At 40.4% G+C, this 27,898-nt stretch overlaps 1 protein-coding gene across 10 annotated transcripts in view; it reads right to left on the bottom strand.

The window, feature by feature from the left end:
* The window catches only part of TPO (thyroid peroxidase), a 104,028-nt gene that overhangs the window by 49,604 nt on the left and 26,526 nt on the right, over positions 1–27,898 (bottom strand). For 8 of the 10 annotated variants that reach the window (XM_054021484.1, XM_054021487.1, XM_054021488.1 and 5 more), the window contains 5 exons: positions 27,021–27,227; positions 16,572–17,087; positions 6,609–6,867; positions 5,979–6,149; positions 3,618–3,855 (listed from right to left, as the gene is read on the bottom strand). In XM_054021484.1, the coding sequence (XP_053877459.1) occupies positions 3,618–3,855; positions 5,979–6,149; positions 6,609–6,867; positions 16,572–17,087; positions 27,021–27,227 (1,391 nt within the window). The remainder of the gene's footprint in view (positions 1–3,617; positions 3,856–5,978; positions 6,150–6,608; positions 6,868–16,571; positions 17,088–27,020; positions 27,228–27,898) is intronic. The other 2 variants (XM_054021489.1, XM_054021492.1) reach the window with 2 other exon arrangements.

Genomic DNA, 27,898 nt, shown 5'->3' with positions numbered 1-27,898 from the left:
ACCAGTAGTCAGACTATGCATTTGTAACTTACATGTCTCCACAATACAGAATTTGTTAAACATATGTTACAGGACACATCACCAATATATATATATATATATATATAAATTAGCTTGAGAGGGAACTTTTCATCTTAGGGGTATCAATTCAGACATGACAAGCCATAGTATAGTCTACAACCAGACAGCCAAAAGATCAGCTGTAGAATTTTTGTCTCTTTCTGAATCCCAACACAGCGTGAAGCATCTGAATAAGAAAAGGCAAGGGAAAAAGGAGTAACTCCAGATGGAGCAGAAACATTTTTTTCCAAATGATTCTATTGGAGTTAAAGTGTGGACTTGGTTTGGTCAATTCAAAAGGGAATAATTTCAATTTTAGTCATGTAGCTGAGAGATTCCGATCCTACCAGGATAGAGTTCAACCAGTCAGAAATCTTGCTCAATTCTGATTTATCATCTTAAATCAATATCTGGGAACTGATATCTTGAACTCCTTGTTAACTGGTATCTCAATTAATATATGAATCATCAGGTTACCTAAGCATTGTATTACTAAACCAAAGTCACTAAATTAAAAAAAATAGATTTTTCCTTTCACTCCCCTAGAGGGGTGACAACCAAAACAAAACATTACATGTTTCTTCAGTATTTATCAATCAACTTGTTATCCCAGCCTGCCTGTACAATCTTCTTCCTCCTCCTTCTTGATGCTTCCCTATTCAGGGTCGACAAATTTTATAGTCTTCTTCCAAAACTCATGATTGTACATCTTGCTGTTGCACAGTTAGTCTCACTAAGGTCCGCTGATATTTGATCCATGGATGAATCTTTGGCCTCTCTATTGGTTGTCCATGATCATCGCAAGGGCCACCCTACCAATATTGCTTTCAGGTCTCCACTGGATGTGTCTATACCAACATAGCCTAGCTTCGCTATATTTGTCTTCAACTGGGGCAACCAGCATTAGGTCCCTCACAATCTCCTTTTATTTCCTATTACAGTGTGTCCTAACATTTGACCATCTCAACATCTTCATTTCCATGGTGGAGAGCATAATGATTTCTTTTCCTGTGTCTGGTCAAATCTTGGTTCCATACATTAGGATGGGTCAAATTACAGTTTTAGGTTATGTCTACAATAAAAAATAAAAGGCCTCATGGCAGCGAGTTCAGAGCCCAGATCAGCTGACTGCGGCCTGTACCACAGGGCTAAAAGTAACAGTGAAGATGTTGCCGCTTGGGCTCTGAGACTCACCCCCTTTGCTGGGTTTCAGAGCCCAAGCTCCAGCCCAAGCAGCGAAGTCATACTGTTATTTTTAACCCCCATGCCAGAGACCTGTGAGCCTGAGTCAGTTGACCTTGGCTCTGAATCTTGTTGACAATCTTTTTTTTTTTTTTTGCAGTGTAGATGTAACCTTAAACACTAAACCTTTTAACTTTATTGGCATCTTTTTATCACAGAGAACTGGGGTCAGCTCACCCATTTGTATCAAACAACATTGGTACAATGTCAGGCATAGAAATCATAGAAATATAGGACTAGAAGGGATCTCGATAGGACATCTAGTACAGTCTCCTGCACTGAAGCAGGACTAAGTGTTATCTAGACCAGTGGTTCTCAAAGCCTGTCCGCCGCTTGTTCAGGGAAAGCCCCTGGCGGGTCAGGCTGCTTTGTTTACCTGCCGTGTCTGCAGTTTGGCCGATCGCGGCTCCCACTGGCCGTGGTTCACCACTCCAGGCCAATGGGGGCTGCGGGAATGGTGGCCAGCACACCCCTTCGCCCGCACCACTTCCTGCAGTGCCCATTGGCCTGGAGTGGTGAACCACGGCCAGTGGGAGCCACAATCGGCCGAACCTGCCGATGTAGCATGTAAACAAACCGGCCTGGCCTGCCAAGGGCTTTCCCCGAACAAGCGGTGGACCGGCTTTGAGAACCACTGATCTAGACCATCCCTGACATGATTGTCTAACTAGTTCTTAAAAACCTCTAATGATGGAGATGAATGACAGAGATTCCAAAATCTCGCTAGGTAATTTGTTCTAATGCTTAACTACCCTTACAGTTAGGAAGTTTTTCCTAATGTCTAGCCGAAATCTCTCTTGCTGCAATTTAAGCCTGTTACTTCTTGTCCTCCCCTCAGTGGTTATGGAGAACAATTTATCACCCTTCTCTTTATAATAACATTTTACTTACTTGAAGATGGTTATGTCCCCTCTCACTTTTCTCTTCTCCAGACTAAGCTCAGGAGGACCTTTGTCAGCAACCACTGAACCTAGGCATTGAAATTCTTTCACTCTTCTAAGCTCTCTGCCTGTAATTTCTTTTATGGTGTGCCCTGCTCAGTTATCATAGCCTCGGTTTTACCAACATTCACTCTAAGTCCCACCTGCTCAAAACTATGTGCTGTCGCTATAGTCCAATGGTTTTTCAAACTTAATGGAAGGAAGTGAGTGTTTTTATTATTAGCAGCCAAACAACCACTGCATTTGATTGCTATTTTAAGAGGTTACATTGATAAAGAAGCCAACTTAAGGGGGGAAAGGTCAGAAAGATGGAAGAATTAAGCATATATGTTGTTATTTAAACTCAGATATGTTTCATACACTCAAAATAAGGGACAATAAAAACCATCATATATAACATTCTCATACAGTTATTTAATGCTAGTAAAATTGTAAACGATTCAGAAGACTTGAAATGGTGTTTAAAACAAGTCTGTGTGAACTGTTTGTCATGATCATAAAAATGGCACAGCATTTAACAATGTTTCATTCTTTGTGTTACATTCTTTGAGTTCATTAAAATTTTTAAAAGTCCACATTTAAACCCTATGGGCTAGATTTTTATGTACTTCACAGAGATGCCATATCACTCCGGCACTATAAAGGGGCTTTATTGTGGGTGTGAAAAGAGAATTAATCTAAATGAGACTCTGGCCCTAAAGATGTAATAAGTAATATAAAATGGGTCTCCTCAGGTGAATCAGGATTAGTTCCTTAAGGACTGGCAGGAGTGAATCCAGCTGTATTTGTTCATGTGGACCCTTTTTCACATTCCTCATGTCTACAAGTTGCATCTGCTTATAAAAAAAAAAATCCAGTTGATTCTAAAATTCATTAAAAAATGGACTGTTTTTATGTTACTATGACTGAATCTTGTGTTCATTCAGAGCCTGAGCCTGCAGTTCTTATACAGGTAAAACTCTGTTTTCCCAGGATGAACTTTCACACTTGCACAAAATTTTTTGCACCACTTAAGTCTCGTACAGGGGCTGTGCAGGAGGAATCAGCTTGCTGAATAGCAGCATGGGATTGCTGTTTATTTACAATGTGCCATAGGAATGGTCTCCTTGCTGGTAGGAATCATGCCCACATACAAACAAAAGGAAGAATAGAGAGAAGGTTCCGGAAAAAAAAAGAGAAATTGGTAAACAAGGGATTAAGGAACAATAAAAAGTGGCAGTGGGGATGGGGATAAAATGCATGTACATTTTCCTCTTTCCTCCCTCTTTTGTCATAATGTTTTTATAAGGGCCAGGGACCTGTCTTCTCATATCTGTGAAGTGCCCAGCACCCTTTGAGGTGCTATGTACAAATAAACAATATAAATAAACTTACCGGTCACCTTCCCTCAGGGCTTTCATTTGCTTTCCAATTATACATGCAAACAGTGGGCCAGTTCTACCACCTGGGAGGAAGTTTTCTGCTAGGCCACCAAGCCAAACATCAATATTGTTTGGATTGCTGTACAATTCCATGATTTTTTCAGCTACCTTCCTATTAGCTATTACCGTGTTCAGGTCAGTTTGAGTTTCCAGTCTTGGTAAACCGCAGAATTCTCGCCAGTCATTGTAACCTAATGATATTAAGTTTATAGAGAGATTAGCCTTGAAATCTGACAGTTTAACGTAGCACCCAAAACTAACTCATTTATAGGAGCCAGATTCGGATACCCTTACTCACACCAACTAGCATCTCCCTCTGAAAATAGACCTAGTAGAATTGGTTGAAATCAATGGACCTATTCACAGAGTGAGGTACTACTCAGTGTGAGTAAGGGTAGCAAGATCTGGCCTTTTAGATATATTGAAGCTACATTATCTTAATGAAGGTAAAACTAGGCACAAAATAACATTTCCATTTCTAAAAATTCTGAAGATTTGATGATAGAGCAAAAGGAAAATTCAAAAGTTTGTGGCTAGTGCATCTTAGAATGAAAAGTCTTAGCCCATTCGTTTGTACCTTGAATCTATTTTTAATTAATGAAAGGGAGAAAGAGAAAGAAACATAGGCCTCAAAATAACTGCTCTGTGAAAGTCTTACTACATTGCCTGAAGCTGCAAAGTTGCCTCTTAGAATTAATGAAATGAGTGAATGAAGAACAAATTTCAGACACAAACAGGGTCAGGTCAGTGCAAGCAGTAGAGGTTATAGTGTGTCAGGCTGATGCCAGAACAAGGGAAAATGAGAGAGGATGAGAATTGCTTCATAATATAAAAATGACATTTTCTCTTTCTCTGTCTGGAAAAACTAAACTATTAAAACCATTTTGGTGAATCATTGGCATCTAATGATACTTCTCAAGAAGGACATTGGTAGCATATGTAACTGTGATGATGTCAGGAAACCGGTATCAAAAAGAGGCCCATTGAGGTCCTTAGATGGCATCTGTAGCCGCCACACTACAGTGGTAATGATGAATCACCACCCCTGACCAGCAGCCTTTGCTAAGTGTCTACAGCTCCAGCAGCCACACCCCAACTCCCTGATTGGCAGGATAGACAGCATTCCCATGGGATACCTGGACTATATAAAGATCCCAACAGGAAGAGGAAACTGTCTGAGCATCAGGCCATTGCCTGCTGGTTGTTGCCTAAACTGCCTTGCTGCATTGCCCTGCCTTGCCACCTCGCCCCTTGGTTTGGATCCCCCAGCTACCGACCCCCTGAAAGAATGCCGACCATTGCTTGGGAGTAGTTTTAATACTGATTGCCCTCCTGGCTACTAGACCACCCACACACTACTTGATCATGGCTCTGGACTGCCCCATGTCTGCTTCAGCCACTGAGCATTAGACACTTCAATGCCTTCGTTTTCTGTGCACTGCACTTCTCCATTTCTGAGCTATGCCTGTTTGCAGAGACAGAAGAGACACATACACACACTATGAATTTCCTTTTGGGTACGTCTGCACTGTCCTTAGTGATGTAATGCCCAGCTCGCCTAGACATACGTGCTCTAGCTTTGATCTTGGATGGTAAAAATAACAATTCAGCTGTGGCAGCATGGGCAGCAGCTTACGCTAGCAACCCAAGTACATACATCGGATATCGGATGGGACAGTACTGGAGTGGCTAGCTCAGGTTGCTGCCCATGCTGCCGTGGCCACACTGCTATTTTTAGTGCACTAGCACAATCAAAGCTAGTGCTTGTATGTCTACCTGAAGTGGGAATTACATTGTGCAACCCATAGAGACGACTTTTCTTTCTCCATATTGTTCTCCTTAAGCTCAAATAAAAATAATTTAAACTGAAGGTTTATGGTTGTCTTTTATTTTTTAGAAAAAACCTAATAGGTAGAGCTCATTGAAAATCATAGGGGAAAATTGTAACAATTGTGATTTTTTTTTAAATAAAATTTACAATTTTGAGATTTGAAAAATGTTGACCAATTCTAATAAAAGTCATAGTTACTAAAAAAAAGCCACTCCAGATACATACAGTAACCCCCTGCATTATTGTTTGTCCCTTTCAAACTAAGGAGGTTGTTTTCATGTCTATTGCTACTGAATATTTTGTCTTCATTATAGCTACTTTTTACTCTTGTTGTGTATTCCTAAAAGAGACTGCTGTAACGTCTCTGTTTAACTAGACATAGCTTTCACTTAATAACCATGTTGGTAAATTTACAGTATGCTACAAATACAGGTAGTGATGTCTGAATCATTAGCATAGAAAATCTAGAAAAAAGTAATAGACCTGGGAGTCCATGATCACGTCCACGCTGTAAATTTAATGAGGCTAAGTCCAATGACCCATTATTTGACAATACAACCAGCTTTTCTGTTAATTCTTCATTCATGATTTGATCCTGCATCAGTAGTTTTGCTGACTTTGCTAGAATACCTCTTAGTAAAGGGTCCAAACCTCCTTTAAAACATAAAACCAATGCAGTGTCAAACTACACGTGAAAACAAAATAATTATAAATTTTCTAAATATTTCTGCATGCACTTTTCTCTCTACATTTTTAAAATTATTCACCTTAAATTCAAACAAAATAATGATATGCTCCATTTTGAAAAGAAAATAATAATGCAGTTAAGAGGCACTGTCTGTTTCTTAAGACAGCAGAAACATTGCTAACAGACTGATTATATGAGATGAATGAGATGTTTCTAATGAACGTTGTTTGTGTGTTTCAAAAGACTAGTTAACAAGAATAAATTGTCCCGGTTGACATTAATTCTTTGGGCACTGTTCAACAACCTGAACCAATGATGCAATTAAATGAATATTCTTGATTTTATAAGATTTTGAAATGCAATTAGGAAGAGGTTTGGAAAATGCTGCAATAATGTGAAAAGATGTAGTCCACATAAAAACATACCTTCTTTAATGAGCCTCCAGGGACTAAAAAAAACTTCATGCATATGAAGATTTGGGAGGTCTGGGTCATCTTGATACTGAGCATTAAGTCTCTTTATTATTGGGTGTATTGTTGCATGACCAAATCGAAAAGCAGCGGTAGAAAATACATTTGAAGCCGTGGGATTTATTCTGTGATCATAGCCTTTATACAGACCAAGATACTGATTAAAAGCCTCTGGGCCAATGATTTTTGGAATATAGTCTCTTAGAGTAATAATCTAAAAGAAAGAAAAAAAATCTCAGTTAATATTTACATAGTATAATAATGCTTCCCGTTAGTATAGTGCATTTCCATCCAGTACTTTACAAGCATTAATTAATTAACACTTTCAACAACCCTGTGAGGTAGGTAAGTAGTATTGTCTTCATTTTGCAGATGGGGAAAAAGAAGTTAAATCACTTGCCCAAAGTCATACAGAGAGTCAGTGGCAGGGCTAGGAATAGGACCCAGCAATCCAGGCTCCCAAATCCATTGGTGCAACAACTAGATCAAAGCCTGGCATGGACAGATTACCAATGCTCTCTATAATAGTTCCCTTTGACTTCAATGAGCTTGAGAACTCCCTGATCCTCAGCATTGATTTAAATCCTAAAAACTGGATTGGGACAGCATAAGCTACTGAGCCTTTAAACTAAACCAGCATAAACCATGACCAGATTTTGTTTTCAGTCACATGTTTAAATGGTTACTCCCAGAATCCTTTGATAGACATTTGATACAAAATTGCAGCCAACTTAAAGACCCCAACAAATCAGATTGTATAATGGAAATGTTGATAAACATCTCCTATCAAGTGCTTGTATAATGTAATAGAATTACTGAAGCATATAAAAAAGCTTACTAGTAATACTTGTCCCCCTGAAAAAAAAGGTATATTGCACTGAATAAAATGAAACTTTTTCATTTTGACAAAAGATTAAAGATTACATTTGAACTTATTAAAGCATAATGGGATGAATATGAAGTATAGTGAACTCAAAATATATTTTAAGTTCGATAGAATATGCAGTAAATTGACCAAATACAGTAGAAGCTTGATATAATGCATATTGAAAATCAAGCAGGGATAACATAGTCTCATCAGATATTGGGTTTCATTACCTTGGGTATGTCACACAGAAAAGCAAGCTCCAATGAAGTCTACAAGATATGACACTGCATATTTGCCAACAGTCACTCCAGAGCAGTATGGGCAGCTGTTGCTCATTCTTATTCAGCTTCCACTTATGCACGTTTCTAAATTAGTTATATTCATATAAGAAAGAAGCTCTCTCAAGACTGCACAGCTGCTTGATTAGATTAGATTTTCCTTGCATACTGTCTGTCAAATATTTTTTTTTAATTGCGGGAAATTAGTAGTGTGGTTGTCATTTAAAAATTTTACATTTGCCAACACTTATCACACACACGGGTATTGTTAGTGCCAGTTGTAATTTTAGGTTTCAAGTCAGCTTTGTGGCCCAGTAGTAGCATATTGTGCTATCATATAAAGGGCTGGAGTATGGACTTGTCAAGTTTGGACCCTCCCTTCTGAGGCAAGCAGAGGTTGGAGATACTGAGGAGGTAATACTCACATCTCCAGGACCAGCGTGAAGCAGGGAGAAAGGAAAGTGAGTACTTTGCTTCATTATCAAGCAACCCAAACTGGCCAAAGTAGAACAGAACAATGATGTAAATGTGACAAAGTCAACTCCAGGCACAAGCACATTGGGAATCTCTACCATATAGACATAACAATTCAAGGGCTGCCTTTGCTCTCCTATTCCAATGGTAGATCCAATCAGGAGGCAACAAAAGGCCAGATCTCCCGCTATGTCTACACTATGTGGGGGGATCGATTTCAGATACGCAAATTCAGCTACGGGGACAGCGTAGCTGAATTCGACGTATCTGATCCGACTTACCCTGCTGTGAGGACGGCGGCAAATCAATCGCCGCGGCTCCCCCGTCGATGGCACTTACTCCTACCTGGACTGGTGGAGTATGTGCGTCGATTCGGGGATCGATTATCGCGTCCCGATGAGACGCGATAAATCGATCCCCAAGAGATTGATTTCTACCCGCCGATCCGGGCGGATAGTGAAGTCAAGCCCTCCACCTCCACCAGTGGGCCTGAAGGAGGAGGACAGTTCACATTCAGGTTCTCCATGCACTGCTGAAGACGGGGGCTCCAATTTTGCATAAGGTCATTACAATTATGAGGCTAACAATGTAAAGGAGTCCTGTGCTGGAAGATTCAGGGGTTTGGTAGGGTTTGGGTTTGAGGGGTAGTGGTGCTGTGCCAGACAAAAGTGTTTTATAGAAAATCAAAGGGGAAACTGAGGAGGATACTGGAGAAAAAAATTCTAGAAGCTGACATAAAAGTACAAGAACTGCATATCAGAATCTCTAATACATAACCCTTGGAGCAGGCTCACAATCTAATTAACTTGGACTTGTCTCAAGAGGTGTTGAGAAACAATAAAATGTATTTAAAGACTTACACTCTTGTAAAAAAACAAGTCTAAGCACTCTGCAGAGATTCAAAATGATTTTTCTGTGCATTTGATATGCAAAGCAGTATATGTGACACAGAAAGAAAGTGTGCCACCTAATCAGAGTGAGTGATTTTAAAGACGTGTTTCTTTTCATATTTGCCATGCAATAATCATCATAGCGTTTTTAATACCGTATTCCTTATATATTCAGCCTCTTCTACATAAGTGACAGAACAAAATTTTCACATCGGGCTCCCTGCATAACTGTATATCACATCTGGTGAGCAGGTACATGATTCACAGTCCATATACTTGCAGAGCAGCCTCAATAGTATCTGCTACTGGTCCCATCGGAAACAAAATATTGGATTAAATGGACCATTAGTGTGAGCCAGCATGGCAATTCATAAGATAATTTAATTCACGGGACAGATTTCTAACAAGAGGCTTCCAAGAGTTGCTAGTGGCCTTCCAATACATGACTGCTCAGAGCATAGGTGCTGACTCTGTAGGTGCTCCAGAGCTGGAGCACCCATGGAAAAAAATAGTGAGTGCTCAGCACCCACCAGCCCCCTGCTGATCAGCTGTTTAGTGGGCCCTGACGATCAGCTGTTCGGCAGCCCCCACTGATCAGCTGTTTGGCGATGGGCAGAAGGCACTAGGGGAAGGGATGGAGCAGGGGCAGGAAGAGGTGGAGTGAGGGCGGGTCACTGGGGGGAGGAGCAAAGGGGGGTGGGGCCTCAGGATGGAGAAAGGGTGGAGCACCCACCCAGAAAAATGGCACCTGTGGCTCAGAGGGTTTAATTTATGGTTTGTCTAAATACAGACTGAGTATTAACATTAACATACTACATCTTCCATTACTATTCAGGAGCAGGTTAATATTCAGAAAACCTAGCTAAAGATGCTGGCCTCTGCCTTGGAGTGTGCTAAACAGGGCGACCAAATTTCTAAATACCTATTCTTTTTTTGGTGCTTCCCTTGTGTACATACTTGGTGTGAAAGGTTTTCCATTGCAAGGATAGTCCATATTTTACTATATCACAATTCCCTAGGAGAAGTCACGTTTTCCCAAGAATGTGCAATACAAAGTCTTGCTGCTAACACTAAAAAATAAAATTATCTGTCATTCTGTTTAAAATGTAGATTCTTTCCTGGAGCTTTAAGTTGGTCTCTACATGGAAACGGGATATACATCTTCAATTGGTGAGCTCATAAAGAATTTTATATACATTTCTGTTTAAACAGTATATTTTTAACTGCAGGTGCACTTTCATTTTTCTTGCTCCTCAGATTCAGTACATTGCCCTTAGTGTCTGGCTTGCAACAAGGCTTTAGGCAGTATTCTGAGTGCAAACACAAAAAGAACACTCCCATTCAGATTTCCATTGCAGGAAGAAATGGACTGTTACTGTGCCTTAGAGACATTCAGTCCACCTAGAGAAGAATAAACAACCATCACCTTACAAAGCAGATGTGAACTGAATTGAACTATCCAAAAGAAGGACAAAAATAAGGCTGAAACAGAAATTACTTACCTACCAAGAATAGTGCCTATTATTGTCACAGAACGAGATAACGCTCAGAACAGATTCAGATCCAGGTGACGCAGCAGTGGCACCAGGCTTTATTCTGAGAACACAATGCAGCCCCTAGTGGGTAAGGAAACATAGAGCCACTGCACTGAGCAAAGACTGGTACTCACTAACTTCCTATAAACTATAGTTGGCATGGGTAGCCTCTGGTGGGCAAAGACCGATGGGTAGTAAGGTATACTAATTTAATTGCAAGCCCTGCATAGGCTTCATGAGTTCCTTACAAACAGGATAAATTACAAGCACTGCTCAGGCTGCATAAATTCCTTACAATTATAGAAATGGCTGTGAGGCAAGTAAGTAGAATCTGCTGAATTTGTGAAAGGTCTCTTTAGGAAGTAATAGAAAATAACCAATCATAGTAACAACAGCTATAATGTATAATACTCTCAAGTTCTATAGCACATGTCTATTACATACTTATAACATCTACTAAATATTTGCTAACCCTTTACAAACAATTTATAAATGGAACCTTAATGTAAAGGGTGACCCATTAATGAATGTATCCTCGGAACATATCTGTGAGATAGGGAGGTATTATCATTCCCATTTTAAAGTGGCAAAAATTGAGGCACAGATTGAATGATTTGTCCAAAATCACATACAGTCTGTCTCCAGCAGAACCTAGAATAAATAAATTCCAGATCTCTAGACATTCAGTCGTGTATCAAAATCAGCATGCTTTCTGGACATGACTATAAAGGCACAGAGCTCAAGCTCTTTAGAAGGAGTTGACTTACATTTTTCATACATACTCTTAACACTTGTCCCCAGATCTTGCCAGTTCTTTCTCCAACCATTTTAACAAACTCAACCCTTCCTTTCTGTCCGAGTGCTTATATGCGAGTTCATGGCTTGGTGAGCACCTGTGCTGATTACTGTAACCTCCTCCTCTTTGGCCTCCTTGAGACCCATGCTGGTACTCTCCAGCCCATGCATTAAAAAAGTATTAAGGTTGCAAAATGAAGGGCTCACAATTAAGGAAAAATCAAATTTAAGGCTGCCTGTGGAACCTTAATTCAGGCCTTGGTGTGAATGCATTGTGGTATAATCTTCAGTACAAGTGGGTTGTTGTTGGCTGGTATAAGAGGAGCAGACCCATGCTGTTTGAGAAGCCTTCAAGAAATTGCATGATCTTTTCAGCAAAATAGGAAGATAGTTATTTGCCAAGCTTAGTGCTGGGTTCTGCTGTTGGCGTTTACCACCCCACGTAGCAATTTAGGGCAGGCTTTGGGAGGTTGAGGGGAAGGTTCTTTTGGCCTGTAGTACAGTCTCGGCACTGGCTTCAAGAAATGCTTTACATCTATATGAATGAAGAAGGGAGTTATTTATTTTTAAACTGCAGAGAAAGCCGGAATCACATTAGAGTTGCTATCTAGTAACTGAAATGTAAAAATATGTTTTTATTCCTGTGTGACCTAAATTCATTAAATTAAATCCTTAGTTTAAAAATAATATCATATATCAGAGCAGAGTTAAGGTTGCTACTAGCATTCATAGATTCATAGATTCTAGGACTGGAAGGGACCTCGAGAGGTCATCGAGTCCAGTCCCCTGCCCTCATGGCAGGACCAAATACTGTCTAGACCATCCCTGAAAGACATTTATCTAACCTACTCTTAAATATCTCCAGAGATGGAGATTCCACAACCTCCTTAGTCAATTTATTCCAGTGTTTAACCACCCTGACAGTTAGGAACTTTTTCTTAATGTCCAACCTAAACCTCCCTTGCTGCAGTTTAAGCCCATTGCTTCTTGTTCTATCCTTAGAGACTAAGGTGGACAAGTTTTCTCTCTCCTCCTTATGACACCCTTTTAGATACCTGAAAACTGCTATCATGTCCCCTCTCAGTCTTCTCTTTTCCAAACTAAACAAACCCAATTCTTTCAGCCTTCCTTCATCGGTCATGTTCTCAAGACCTTTAATCACTCTTGTTGCTCTTCTCTGGACCCTCTCCAATTTCTCCACATATTTCTTGAAATGCGGTGCCCAGAACTGGACACAATACTCCAGTTGAGGCCTAACCAGCGCAGAGTAGAGCGGAAGAATGACTTCTCGTGTCTTGCTCACAACACACCTGTTAATACATCCCAGAATCATGTTTGCTTTTTTTGCAACAGCATCACACTGTTGACTCATATTTAGCTTGTGGTCTACTATAACCCCTAGATTCCTTTCTGCCATACTCCTTCCTAGACAGTCTCTTCCCATTCTGTATGTGTGAAACTGATTTTTCCTTCCTAAGTGGAGCACTTTGCATTTGTCTTTGTTAAACTTCATCCTGTTTACCTCAGACCATTTCTCCAATTTGTCCAGATCATTTTGAATTATGATCCTGTCCTCCAAAGCAGTTGCAATCCCTCCCAGTTTGGTATCATCTGCAAACTTAATTAGTGTACTTTCTATGCCAATATCTAAGTCGTTAATGAAGATATTGAACAGAGCCAGTCCCAAAACAGACCCCTGCGGAACTCCACTTGTTATGCCTTTCCAGCAGGATTGGAAACCATTAATAACAACTCTCTGAGTATGGTTATCCAGCCAGTTATGCACCCACCTTATAGTAGCCCCATCTAAGTTGCATTTGCCTAGTTTATCGATAAGAATATCATGCGACCGTATCAAATGCCTTACTAAAGTCTAGGTATACCACATCCACAGCTTCTCCCTTATCCACAAGACTCATTATCCTATCAAAGAAAGCTATCAGATTGGTTTGACACGATTTGTTCTTTACAAATCCATGCTGGCTATTCCCTATCACCTTACCACCTTCCAAGTGTTTACAGATGATTTCCTTAATTACTTGCTCCATTATCTTCCCTGGCACAGAAGTTAAACTAACTGGTCTGTAGTTTCCTGGGTTGTTTTTATTTCCCTTTTTATAGATGGGCACTATATTTGCCCTTTCCAGTCTTCTGGAATCTCTCCCATCTGGCATTTGAGTACTTAACTTTGCAAGCTTAACAGTCTCTTCATTTTTTTTTTTTTTACTATATGAAATTTCCTAGAATTTTAATTACTTTAAAAGAACAAAACATTGTACTTTCATGGTTTCCCTAGACCAGGGGTCGGCAACGTTCGGCATGCAGCTCGCCAGGGTAAGCACCCTGGCGGGCCGGACCAGTTTTATTTACCTGCTGACACGGCAGGTTCGGCCAATCGCGGCCCCCACTGGCCGTGGTTCGCCGTCCCGGGCCAATGGGGGTGGCGAGAAGTGGTGCGGGCGAGTGATGTGCTGGCCGAGGCTTCTCGCCACCCCTATTGGCCTGGGACGGCGAACCGCGGCCAGTGGGGGCCGCGATCGGCCGAACCTACCGCGTCAGCAGGTAAATAAAACTGGCCCGGCCCGCCAGGGTGCTTACCCTTGCGAGCTGCGTGCCGAACGTTGGCGATCCCTGCCCTAGATAGTAGTCCTGATTCTCCTCTCATTTTTGCACCAGGACAAACTAGAAGTAACCTCACTCAAGTCAGGAGAGTTACACTGATGTTTGTGAGCAAGTGCAGGAAAAAAAAAGACGTTTTCTAAACACTCCCCAAAGAAATCTTAGCACGTGTCACAACACTGAAATTATTCTGTCTTGCCTCCATCATTGAGCATGAACTTGGTTGAACACTGAATCATCCAGGGCGCAATACATTTTATTTCAACATGGAATTAACTGTGCATGTTTGCACAGCACATTCCTCATCAATTAGAATATTATGAAAGACTTAAAGTATTGCTGTGGTTTAAACAAATTACTGCACTTGTGTGAAACATGCTTTCCAAATCTCCATAACTAAAACAAATCAAACCCCCAGAACCTTGAAAGGCACGAGTCCCTTCCAAGGGCTGTATTAATGTCAAGTTTTGACTTCTGTTTGCTTGTCAGTAGAGCTGTTTAAAAAGCAACATTGAAAAAAAAAGTCTAATGGTAATAGTGCTTTAAAAAAATCATATTCCTTTTTAAAAAAGGATGAACTGGTTTTGTTCAAGCTCTCCATAAATTTGCACCCTCAGGGAGAGACTAGACCTGGACATATTCCGCCAAAAAGATGAAAATCTTAGGAAGTTAGAGCAACTGAATATAGAATCCTGGAATGGAAGTTTTAGACAACTCCAACCATAGCTTTTGCCTGTGCTCTAGTTATTATAACACTCTAATAAAGCTACTACAATTACATCCACTGAATGAGTGTCCTTAAATAGAATAGGTCAGCTCAAAAATATTACTCATATGCCACAGGCTGATCTCATTATTTTGTGATACTGGTAGAGATAATAAGTAGCCCAGAGTCATAAAGAATAATGCCTTGTGCAAACTATTTTGTTTAAGGGCATGATGTTTCATATTCCTACCCACTAACATCAGCGTGCACAGAAGCCTAGTTTTGGGATTTCTGATTTGTTCTTTTCTTCTAACTAGTACCAATAACCAGTCTGAGCTTGTTAATACAATGATTTTAAAACAAAAAATACACTTAAGAGAGAGGAATTGACTTGGGAGAGCTGAAAGAGAGGCTAATGGCCGGACTATCTAAAATAGACAGATTACATACTGATTCCAAATAAAATGAGTTATTTTTCTATGTGTATTCTTTCTTCGTGCAACCAGTAGTCTCACATCAAATGCACATGGTTTCCTGAAGGACTCATTCCATGTTTACTACAGAGAGTTCAGGTGGAAGGAAAGCAATATTTTTTCATGATCATTAAAGTCTGCTTTTCTCCCTATTACTCTTCAGAAAAATCCACAATCTGGTGTCACAAATATTTCAGCTGCTAGCAATTAGAGACTGTGTGAAAGGCCTGTTGTTTCCAAAGTGTTCCAAAACTGATATTTCAGATCCAGTGCTATGGATTATAACACAGAGACTGGATCAGTGTGAACAAGGAGAAATAACCATTTTCCTCACTGGAAAACTGCTAAAGAAAAGTTAGTTTTATGACCTAAATATAATGTTCATGTCCAAATTCATAGGCTAGAGTGTATTGGTAACGTAAAGAGTTTTTACTTGATTTGGATACCTGGATGTAATATTTGCTCTACTTGTCTGTGAATCAATAAATACACTCTGTAATCTAAGGATAGATTTTTCAAATCACAATGGAATGGTTGGGAGAGACATTATATTTGAAAGTAAAATGAAAACAAAATATCTCATAAGAGTATCTTAATGTAGAAGATTATAATTCTTGAAAGTGAAACCCTGGTGGATGTTAGAATTTCAGTTTAATTATGAAGACTTCTACTCATTGATTTAATATGAAACTCTGTATCTCTACTTTCCTGTCTGCTTTGTTATTTTCCATATTGATATCTCTTTCACAAGTTTTAGGGCTCAAAGTCTATGCCCCGCCCTAGGGGTTTATGCATTAGTTTGGTAGTGTGAAGCTTATGGTCTTTTTATGGAAGGAGAATATTTGTTTATAGATTTTGCATTAGAAATACAAACTTTTGTGCCCTGTGGGAGACTTACCTACTTTTTTACTTGCTTCCTTTCCCAAAATTACTAAAAAGAAGAGAGAGCCAGAAAGAGCAAAGAGACCTCAGTAGAATAAATAGAAGGAAAAGTCTGAGGAAAGAGGAAATGCAGCTAGAAAGGGCAGACAAAGATGCCAGAAAAAATGACAGCAGAGAGGAGTGGCATCTGAACAAACAAAGGAATCTAAATATTAAGACGTTTGAGAAAAGAATGAAAATCTGACACCAAAAATCTGAAGTTGAAAATAGAGACAGCAAGGAAGGTAACAAGACCCTCAAAAAGCTATTCAGCTCATGAAAACACATTTTCAGTTTTGTGCCTAATTAAATCATAGCAGAGCCATAGCAATAAATTGACAATTAACTAGTCCGCCAACCTGATGTAGAGCACCAACAATTTTGCGAGCTTCTTGGTAAACTGTTTCCGAGCTCCAATGTCTGTTCAGTTTTTTCAGTGCTTTAGCCAGGCGGTTGTGTTCTCGCAGCCACAAGGTGTGCATAGCTGTCAATGAGATTACTTCACTAGACCTGCTGTCCCCAGCCATAAAGCATTCGATCCTTTCAGCTTCATCTGAGTTAGGGTCTTGTGCACAGGGAGATGGGACCTGGTCTACAAAAGGCAGGTATTCCCGATCATTGTCATAATATCGCACATTTGTTCTAAGGAGGCCTTCTTTGCTGGTAAAATTCCTTAGTTTGTTTTCCACAGCAGGCGTGCTGCCATAGACAGTGGAAGCATCAAGGAAAGAGGTTAAACCATTGATCTGTTCTCTTGGCTTTAATGTTGATAGATTTCCAAAGAGAATGCTATGATCACCAGTGCCACATGCAGGAGATGAACGATAAAAAGGCATGCACTCTCTTCCTGTTGATAGCGTATCATTGGCAAATACCTGTGTAATAAAATAGACATTTTCTGCAGTGAAAATAACATAGCTGGACTGGAAGTGACTACTGCAGTAAGGGTTCCATAAAGGTTTCCATTCTAAACCCTACATTTCAGTTGTTCATATTTTTTTGAAACACCTTTTTTCTGGACTAAAGTTTTCTAGGGTTGTCTCTGTGTTCTTTATTTAGGTATATATGTTTTTGAAGTTTGAGCAAAAATGGTCTAGCCATTTTTGAGAACAGGCAGAGTGAAAAAAATATACTTTCTCCATTAAAAAAACAATGTACTGCTATGTTTTCTGAACAATTCTATGACTGAATTAAACCCATGAAATTCATCATCAAACAGGTCTCACTGAAGAGAATTGCCTGTGAGTTCTGGTAAAAATTGTTTTTCACATGATCAAGTTATTAGTCATTGAACATTGTGTGCTATAACAGATTTTGCATGAGTTTTCTCATTTCAGAAAGCCATGCTGCTTGCGCATGTGCAGCTAACCTAGCTGCCTACACTCAGATGTAGCGAAGGTGCCCATAGTCCGGAGCAGGACTGTGCAAAAGCTCTTGCTTCAGAGAGCTCGTCTTTGTACAGTGCACGTGGACCAGGGAGACTTCGCCTCAGTTAGGGCCTGACCCAAAGCTCATTGAAATCAATGAAATATATGGAGAAGTTGTGATGTCAAATGACATCAACAACCCCTTTACTTCAATGAGTTTGGGATTATGCCCTAACTGGACATTTTGTGAATTGATTAGCAGGTGTGCACCATGGAGGCCTCTCCCCTGAACTTCTTAATCAACAGGCAGAGGAGGACAGGATTTCTTTACATTTTAGAAGAAACTCTGAGTCAGCTATTCTGTTTAAGAAAATAAAATTAATCACTAAAATAAAAACAATCATGTTTCGGAATGTCTGAAGTCTATCTGCCCTGTTTAATACAGAGCTGCTTTTATGAACTGCAGTTTTTTTGAAAATCCCATCATTTCCAGATTCTAACAGATCACCACGCACAGTGTAATTAGACATGGTGAGCCATAAAAAGGATGTGTCAAGGCCCAGAGTTTAAAAATACACACCTCCAATGAAAACTGCTGTTAAAAACATGATTTTGAGTTTCAAAGAATATGCAATTATGAACTTTTGGGAAAATCTATACTTTCTTACCCATTGATCTTTTACCATTGGTAAGGAAGTACAGGTACCACTTACTGAAGCTGCTGAAATATCCCCCAGAGGGTAACCATCTGCAGGCGTTTGATAAAGTAAAACACATCTGCTTTGAAGAGACACCTGACCTAATCCGCTTTTTCTTTTCATCCTATTTGTTTGCTGTTAAATTTTCAAACAAATACTATAGCAGCAAAGAAGCATGGATAGACATATTAATGTTGCAGACATCCTACAAGGTGATATAATTACCTTTCAAATTTCTACATTGTTTTGCTTAGACTTTTGTTATTTAAACAAGTTAGTTCAGCAGGCTCCAAAACCAGTGTTGACATGTGCACAAATTTGAGACAGCTGGAATATCCTGTGAAAAGATCAAAGAGGTGTGGAGGGGCTGGAGGGAGATCATACAAGCTAGAAGTCTCTTTGGGGGTTATGGAAATAAAATCTGATTTAAGAGGGGTGAAAAAAGGCTAACAGGAACTGTGGAATGGAGCTTAACAGCTTTACATGGTGCTGGTATTTTTATCTCATTTGTTAAATAGATTTTTCTAACTACTGAAAGCTCATCACTGTAGGGAGTGCTATCATCATGTTAAAGCAATACTTGTTTATTTTCTAAGCCTATTAAAACCTGCCTGCTTAAGAAATCCTCTCACTTCTTTCCCCATTAGCTAAGTAGGATAATTTCAATGGTAGGTTATTATATTTTGTGAGTAAACATATATTTTGTTTATTTTGCTGTTTGTTCCTTCAGTTGTTAAAATCAATTATTTATTTTCCCTTGGGTTTCTAGTCTAGAGTTTGTCCCCATTATTAAGTCTCTTGCTGCTATGGTGGTCTCTGCTTCCCTGAAGCTGGTAGGGTGGGCAAAGGGCTAGGTTTCTATTCCAAATACAGTTTCTTCTGAGACTGACAGCTACAGAGTGCTGTCTGGATTTGACTACCTCTTGCTTCTAGTTATCAGGAAAGGATTGGAAGAGTTTGGCTATAATTGAAAGAAATGTATGTTTGGCCTTTAACTTAGTAAACAGAGAGGACCACAACAAAACAGACCAAGAGTCTGTGAAGTTCACAGTGAATATTCTTTGGTTAACTGCCTCTGCAATTTTAATTCAGATCATTCTGTGCCCCAGCGGAGGAAAGCAGCAGTAATGAACATTAAGGGACTGGCAGAACTGCATAATGAGTCCTTTTCTTTTTCATGGGCTAAGTAGTGTGCAGCCAGCAGCTCAATGAGCAAATGAAGGTTTCTTATGTTATTTTTTCAAATGATATCAAACATGACCTGGAAAAAAAGTGTTTTTTATTGAAATGAATATAAAATGGCATTTCTCTCTAAAATCAGTGAAGAATATTCTTATCAATCCATTTCTTTGCAAAGAATAATTAAGGAGGTAAAAAACAAAACAAAGCAAAACAAAAAAATAAAAATAAAAAAACCCCACCCCACCTGGCTATGGTAGCTTTCCTGGGTCAGCTGCACATAAACTTAAAATTATATTATAAATGCACAAAAGAACATGCTGATTGTGAAGTGTAGCAGAATGAAAGTCACAAATTGTTTCAATGCACTGCATTGTCTAACTCCTATAGCAAATTGGTTCTGCGGAAAGTGACCACATGAAGAGAAGTGTTTGTTGCAGTTTTTTTAAAAGGAATTCAAGGTTTGTGGAAGTTTTCTATATTGATAGCAAGGATAACTCAAATTCTCTGTTTATGTGCAGGAGATTCTGAGAGGCAGGGTAGTCCAGGGCTCAGAAGACAGACCTAAATTCTATTTCTGGCTCTGATACTAGCTTGCTGGGTGACCTTGAGCGAGTTATCTCTACTCTCTGTGCCTCAATTTCCTTTCTCACCTTTTGTGTCTTGTCTATTTACATTGTAATTTTTTCAGAACTATCTCTTATTATGTCTCTGTACAGTGTCTAGCATAATGGGACATTGGGGATATCAGTTGGGGTCTCTAGAAACTACTGTAATACAATAAATAATAAACCAGAACAGAACCAGTACACTATGGAAGCCCTAATAATGCTTCATTGTGCCTTGACTCTGACCTGAAGTGACCATTGAGGGTGAAAAAGCATCTCAATCTCCCCATCCATTTAATTATGGGTCTATTTTACAGCCGATGCTGTTTTAAAGATATAAATTATGCTGGTGATTTTTGTCATTTATTGTTGAAAGACTCCATGCAGGAATCAGTCAGGGGTTGTAGTGGTCATACTGAAAAGGTTTCTTCTGTTTTGACAAGTTTCAGAGTAACAGCCGTGTTAGTCTGTATCCGCAAAAAGAAGAACAGGAGTACTTGTGGCACCTTAGAGACTAACAAATTTATTAGAGCATAAGCTTTCGTGGACTACAGCCCACTTCTTCGGATGCATATAGAATGGAACATATAATGAGGAGATATATATACACACAGTGTGTATATATATCTCCTCATTATATGTTCCATTCTATATGCATCCGAAGAAGTGGGCTGTAGTCCACGAAAGCTTATGCTCTAATAAATTTGTTAGTCTCTAAGGTGCCACAAGTACTCCTGTTCTTCTTCTGTTTTGAAACATTCTAGTGGTTTGAAAGAGATTCCCTATACCTAACCCTCAAATCAGGAGAGATTAATTTAAAAAAAAAAAAAACGAGAGACAGAAAGCCCAGGTAGGACTTAGAAAATTAAGACTGCAACCTCTTTAATATGTACCTCTCTAAAACAAAAGGCTGAATATATTTCAATTAGACTGGGTTTAGGATGAATAGTTCTGACTACTGCAGTTCAGTTAGTGGATACCACGGGCTCAGATAGCAACTGTACACGAGGCTGCTGGGCTCAGAAAAAATCTAACCAACTCTGGCACATCTCTACTGAGAAAGATACAAAGGAAAACTTCTGTTTTTTATAGCCAGGTTTCTCCATTTAATTACGTCTCAGAGAGATTTCTTTGCATAGCCTGAGTTTCTGGATATTTCCCACCTCTTCCTGTCCCAAAGAGTTATAGTGCTCTGTTAAAACAGCTGTGGTATCCCATCCCAGTACTGGATGAAGTGATCCCTTTACATCTTTCTGAAAGATATGAACTAACTCAACCAGAAGTTATGGGCTTGATGCAGGAATCCAATGAAATTCTGTGGCCTGAGTTATGCAAGAGGTCATACTAGATGACCGTAATGGTTCTTTTTGGCCTTAACATTTACGAATTCTGTACTTACATTACAAAATATGTGTTTTGAGATATCACTTGAAAACTAATAACTTACTGATCATTAATATTCTTGTATGATATATGTATACAATGAGTTATGGATATATTCTGGAATTAACACTAACTAAAATATATTTGAACCAGGTATATAAGGAAGAGTTATTTAACAGGTCTATCCTAAACATAAGAATGTGTGTTTACCTCAGTTCATGTATAGACAGTAAACAGACCCATTGGGCTGATGGGGGATAGAAGCAAACATAATGCTAGCAGGTGGGAGACAGGGCTGGCTCTGGCTTTTTTGCCGCCCCAGGCAAAAAAGCCTTCCGCCGCCCCCTGCCTTCCGGCGGGGAGCGCGGCAGAGGAGGGCACCGAGCCCGGCCGCGGCCCCGCTCTCCCCGGCTGGCGAGAGTGCCGGGAGGAGGGCGGAGAGCTCGCTGCGGCCCAGCTCTCCCCTGGCGCCCGGAGCGCCGGGGGAGGGCGGCGAGCCCGGCCGCGGCCCCGCTCTCCTCGGGTGAGCGCTGCCCCCCTCCAGGTGCCGCCCCAAGCACATGCTTGGAGGGCTAGTGCCTGGAGCCAGCCCTGGTGGGAGAGAGGACAGCATGAAATCTGCACCCAGCAGGAGAGAGAAGTTTGGCCTGGATTTACTTTTCAGAAGAATTAATTGCAAAGGTTTACTGGCTTATAAAGATGGGGAGGTTGAACCTCAAGTGATATGAAATTGAATCAACTGATAGTATACAATATTACTGTAGTATAAAAGCATATCGAGTAAGGTCTTTAGTGAAAGCTAAAGAAACACTGGTGATAAATATAATTGTGAACTGTATGTATTAGCATTATGTAAGGAATTACAGATACTCATTGATATTAGGTTGTAAAGTCTGCTCAGACAAGAGCAAATGTCACAGCTACTTACCTGTCTCTAATTAAGTATTATGGAATCAGAAACAATGGAAGCCCCATTTCCATAAAAAACTTACAGGGTGGGGGCCAACCCACAGGAAGAGAGGAACAGCATGAGGTCATCCTGCCTCCTGAAACAAATTAATTGAACTATGGAAGATAGAAGTGAGGCCAAAACCCATCTTTGACCAGGGCCGGCTCTAGGTTTTTTGCTGCCCCAAGCAAAAAATTTTTTGGCTGCTGCCCCCCCGCCCAGCCCTGGGCTCTCTCCCTCTCCCTCTCCCCTGCCCCAAACTGCAACCTCCTGCCACCCAAGCCCTGGGTCACTGGTAACTCGCTCCCAGGGCGGGTCATTCAGCAGGAATTTTGGATGTGCACAGAACACAGACAGGACTGGTTCCCGCATGGTTACAGAACTGCAGTAAAGTGGAACAATTTTCAGCTTGTGTGACTGGAGGATATCTGGATGCATATTATAAGACTGTCCTACATAAATGAGGAAAAGTTGAGGTACCTTTATTATTCTTTTGTTCCATTCTTTGTTTTTATGGGGAATACACTATCACGGTCTTCCTTTTAAACAAATAAAACTAAAACTTAAAAAAAAAAGCAATGGCTGTTGAAAATATCAATTTCAGTACTAATAACCACTGGGAAGCATTTCTTGCTCAATTTATTCTACTTTTTCTACAGCAAGTTACAGTGGATCAATATATTTGATTTGGGGGAAATGAAGCAACAGCTGCCCAAATTGAGCTTGAGCATTCCTGAATTTTGAGGCTGTTCAAATTTGGAAGGCAGGTGCTAGATTCCCTTTCTGAATATTAGCTAAATCTGGAAAGGAAAAGTCAATTTCTGCTTCCATGGCTCAGAAGTGTAAATCCTTCTACATGCCTGGTTCTGTATCTAAAGCTGCCCAGTCTAGTAGAGCCTCCCCTCCCATACTTTTCATTTTAAATTCTAGTGGGATCCACATACCTCCCTTGCTAGGCTTCAGATAGAGAGGTGCACCATCCAGTTAGTTCCCCCAATTCCTTCTTTGGGGGAGAGCCCAGGACTGGGGCAGCAGGAGGTGCAGGTGGGGGGAGAGCCCAGGGCTGGGGGAGCAGGGGAGTGCAGGTGTGGGCCAGAGCTGGGGCGGCAGAGGGTGCGGGGGGTGGGGGGAGAGCCCAGGGCTGGGGCAGCAGGAGGTGCGGGGGAGGAGGGGAGAGAGCCAAAGGCTGGGGCGGCAGGAGTTGCAGGTGGGGGCCAGAGCTGGGGCAGCAGAGGGTGCGGGTGCAGGGGGGGAAGAGCCCAGGGCTGGGGCAGCAGGAGATGCGGATGTGGCGGCAGGAGGTGCGGGTGGGAGGGAAGAGCCCAGGGCTGGGGCGGCAGGGGGGTGCAGGTGGGGGCCAGAGCTGGGGTGGCAGGGGAGAGTCCAGGGCTGGGGCAATACAAGGGTGCGGGGGAAGCCCAGGGCGGCAAAAAACCTAGAGCTGGGTCTGTCCCTACCATTCACAGCAAGTTGCCGATTTCAGTTCCATACTCCTTCTCCCGCCCTTTCCTGTTGCTAGTGGCCAAGGGAATGCTGGGAAATGTAGTTCTTTCCCTGCTCCAAGGCTGGCTCTATAGGCAGGGAGCTAACCAAGGAACTACAGCTCCCAGGGCCCCCTGTTGGTTCTCAGCTCCCATGCTGGCTTCTTGCGCCCCTTGCAAATCTGCCGCCCAAAGCAACTGCTTGCTTTGCTGGTGCCTAGAGCCGGCCCTGTCTTTGACATCCATCACTAGGGAACAGAGAAAGCGGAGAAAGATGGTCCTTCAATCAACAGGGTGAAAACCCTGCTTAGGCAAAACTGTTTCACCTAGGAAGACAAGGAAAGCCAAAACCTTGTACTTTTGTGAAAAGTCCTGTCTGAGGGGAAGTCAGCCAATGCTGGAAAGAAGAAGGACGGGTGAGAAAAACATCTAGAACAAAGCCTGTATTTTGCTAGATTAACTTTTCGACCTTTAGAACCATATTTTGTTTTGTTTTACTTGTAACCTTTTCTATCTTCATTCTTTCAGCTTGAACTCACTTAATCCTATTTATATTTCGTTAATAAATTTATTCAATTTTACCATAAACCAACTCAGTGCTCTGTTTAAAGGGAAGGTTATATTTACCCCGAGTTAAGTAAATAACTGTGATGTACTTTTGTGTCTTTAAAGGAACAAAAAAATCCCATATTATTTCTCTGTACTTTCCAGGAGAGGGCTGGACATAGCAGATCGTTTCGGGAAAATTTGGAATTGGGATTGTTTTGGGCTCACCCTGCCCAAAGTAACAAAGGCTGCTGGGGTCAGGCTGTAGACAGGCTTCTGGGGTCAGAGCTTCTGAACCAGGGATGTCTAGTACACAGACACTGAGGGTATCCTGGTAGGCTGGTTGGGAGCAGCTCAGGTTGGGAGTTATAACAGCAAAGCATTGTGAGGCTCCCAAGGTTATGGACAAACAGTGACACAACCCATCACTGGTCTGGACTGTACCTCAGAATGTGACAGTTCGTTATGTGTAGTTTTTTTTTTCTTTTGCTTTTGCTTTTCAAAATTGAAAAAAAATAGTTTAGCTTTCAGGAGAAAGCTGATTCTTGAGGAAAATTTTATTAGCTCCTTTTTCAAAGTTAGAAAAATGCTTCATCTGGTCACAGTAAAGAATTGCTTTGTGTAATGTTTCCTATTGCCTTGACAAAAGTGCATGGAAAGTACTTGGCATATAACTCAGAAGCAGAAGTACATCCATCTTCATCTGCCCTGTTTAAACTGGTATTAGATCCGAGAAATCTAATGGATATGGATGTACTTACATGTTATAAAAGGAGAGCTTCAAAATTGCTTAATTAATGTGCCTTTTTGTTCTAAGGAAATGTCAGCTACTGCCCTCAAAGTCTTTTAAACTTTGTAAGAAAGTAAAACTCAGGTTATAAACACTCTGCACATAACAGGGTCCATTAGAAAAATGAACCATCTTCATTTGAAATTTTCAAAATGCACAGTTTTCTAACTTCCGAGGAGACGTGTCATGGCATGTTTGATATGTCTTGGCAGGTGTAAATGTCAAGTAATGCTTAGGAGTACAATTAACAAGAAGAAACAGATTCAAGATGATAAGGACACATCTCTTAGGAACCTCTTACCTGAGAAATTAAAAAAAGAAAATCGGGGGTGGATGGGAGACTCTGCTCAAGATGATTGCTGTTCTACTGTATCTACCTCATGCTAATGGAAAGGAACTGCCAGACAAGAAGCACATCACAATTGAGAGGCCTAACTAGTCAATAGAATGAGTAAAATATTCAAACTGCTTCCAGATATCGTTACAATAAATATCACTGTCATTGGTTTGGATTAATCAAAAAAACAATGAAGAATAGAGGTGGGCAAACCTCAACAGATTTAAAGGTTCAGATGACATTAGCTTAGTCAAGAAAAGAATCCAAAAATTAGGATATTAATCTAAAACTTATTTTCAACATCTGAACAGTCTAAAACTCCCTCCATGATCTCCCCAACAGCCTCATTTGCTACTCAGAAGGCTATGGATCTGATCATCCATTGCCCTGCACCATGTAGTCATTTATGCAAGTGGTAGATGAATGTAAAGTGGGCTACTTTGCAATAGCATAAAAAACTGCACAAGGTGCAGGGCAATAGATAACCAAGTCTTGTGTCTTGGGGGAATCCATAATTTATCACAAGGAAGCTCTGTACAGGAGTGGAAGCAGTGCCTTCAGAGTAGAAGCAGTTGCAGGATTGAAGTCCGGTTTTAGCGTTTGAACATGAAATTTTTTACTGAAGCTCTGGTGTGTGTGTGTGTGTGGACAACTCAGTGTTATTCATAAAGTGGGGTGGGTGGGAGTGGGAAAATCCTTGCGGGACAGCAGGTAGAATTGTAAGGCTCCATGACAGTACATTAGTGAGTTTCAAGCTGTATTTCGAGTTTGCTACCTATCATCTGCATGAAAGAACTATCTTACTTATAAATTCATCAGGCATGGTACAGAACTGTGTATCTATGCCAGCTCATTTCTTTCCCTACTAGGAAATAACTAGCTCCTGAAGTCCAACTTTTTCCATCTTCTCAAAAGCAATGACCCCCATGTATGTAAGTTTCTGCAAAACTCTGAAGATCATTTTAGCCACATAGTTCGAACACACCTCCTTTCAAAAGTTTGTATTAGCTGATGGAAATATCCTTGCCTTCCCAGGGTAAAATTACTGCACTTTAGCTGAGTAACAGTTTAAAAAGAGAATTATTTATGACTATTTTCCTACTTTCCTCACTGGAATTCAAAACCTTGATACTTGAAAATAGTAACAACATTTTTTCTTGCCTGATAAGATGAATTCTCTACAACATAAACCCCATAGCTAAAAATCATTATATTTGTACTAAATATCTTTGATATCCTTCTTTTATCTACCTATATGTGGAGATGAATATAGGATTATCTCTCTATATATCTTTTTATATATCTGCCTTCCTGCATCATTAATTAATGATGTTGGATTGCAAATATTCTATTATTTTTTGCTTTGTTATTTCTGAACGATCTGTCAAATTCCTTGACCATTCTCTCACAATCTACTTTACCTGTTTGCCAACTAGTGCTTCCCTTGAACAAATGGATTTTAAATCATACCTTTATTGGAAAACATGATTTTTGGTTTTCACATGTCATCTTGCATTCTACTCCTCTTAGAAAGGCAGCTCTGTTTGTGCTCTGAGGTGTGAATGAAATGTCATGACTTATGTATTGTCCCCACACCATAATGATATCAGAATATAGATTGTCTTCCGTAACAGCCTCATTAGATGAATGAATAATTTTTCTTGTCACTTCACGAACCTAGGAAAGAAAGAGCTAATTTATCTGGTATGCCAAATATTATTTACCTTTCACTTATGGATAAAACACTAAAAAGGCAGAGGAAGTAGTGATAAAAGCTATCACTTTTGCCAGGATATTTTATGTTGTGGAGTACTTCTAATGGCTTGTTTTAAAAAGACACTGACAGTATGATTTTCCTGTTCAAAAGCTGAGATGTCAGTACCACAAAGCAGGTTCAAAGATATTTCAGCTGAGTTTTTCTGTGTAGTTACCAAATAAGTAGCACATCTCTGATCAGTTTCTTTTCTGACTCTTTTGAATCTCACATGTTTTCTTTTACAATGTCTAAAAAGTTTTCATTCTATTTGTTCTGTTTTCTAGTCTTTTAACAAAGGTGCAGTGTTAGCAGGCAGCCTCCGATTAGTGCAGTTACTGGGGCTTCACGCTGCTCCATGCCATACAAGCTATTCACATACACAGCATTTTAGGTACCAAACAGAGACCCAAATGTTCCACTGAATATTCCCAGGCAGAAGGAAGTCAAGACCCAGTGAATCTGGCTGTTGGGGATAGCCAGCTCCTCAACGTGCTCCTTATCTCAACTCTGCAGAAGCCCTTCTGAGAGATTTACATGAGGGGATGCTTACTCAATATGGCATAGTTGCCTCCTCACCCAACCAAAACCATCA

Source organism: Malaclemys terrapin, chromosome 3, assembly GCF_027887155.1.
Source record: "Malaclemys terrapin pileata isolate rMalTer1 chromosome 3, rMalTer1.hap1, whole genome shotgun sequence".
Lineage (NCBI taxonomy): Eukaryota > Metazoa > Chordata > Testudines > Emydidae > Malaclemys > Malaclemys terrapin.
Note: the sequence above shows the minus strand (reverse complement) of the source record. Positions and strands in the feature narration are given on the sequence as shown.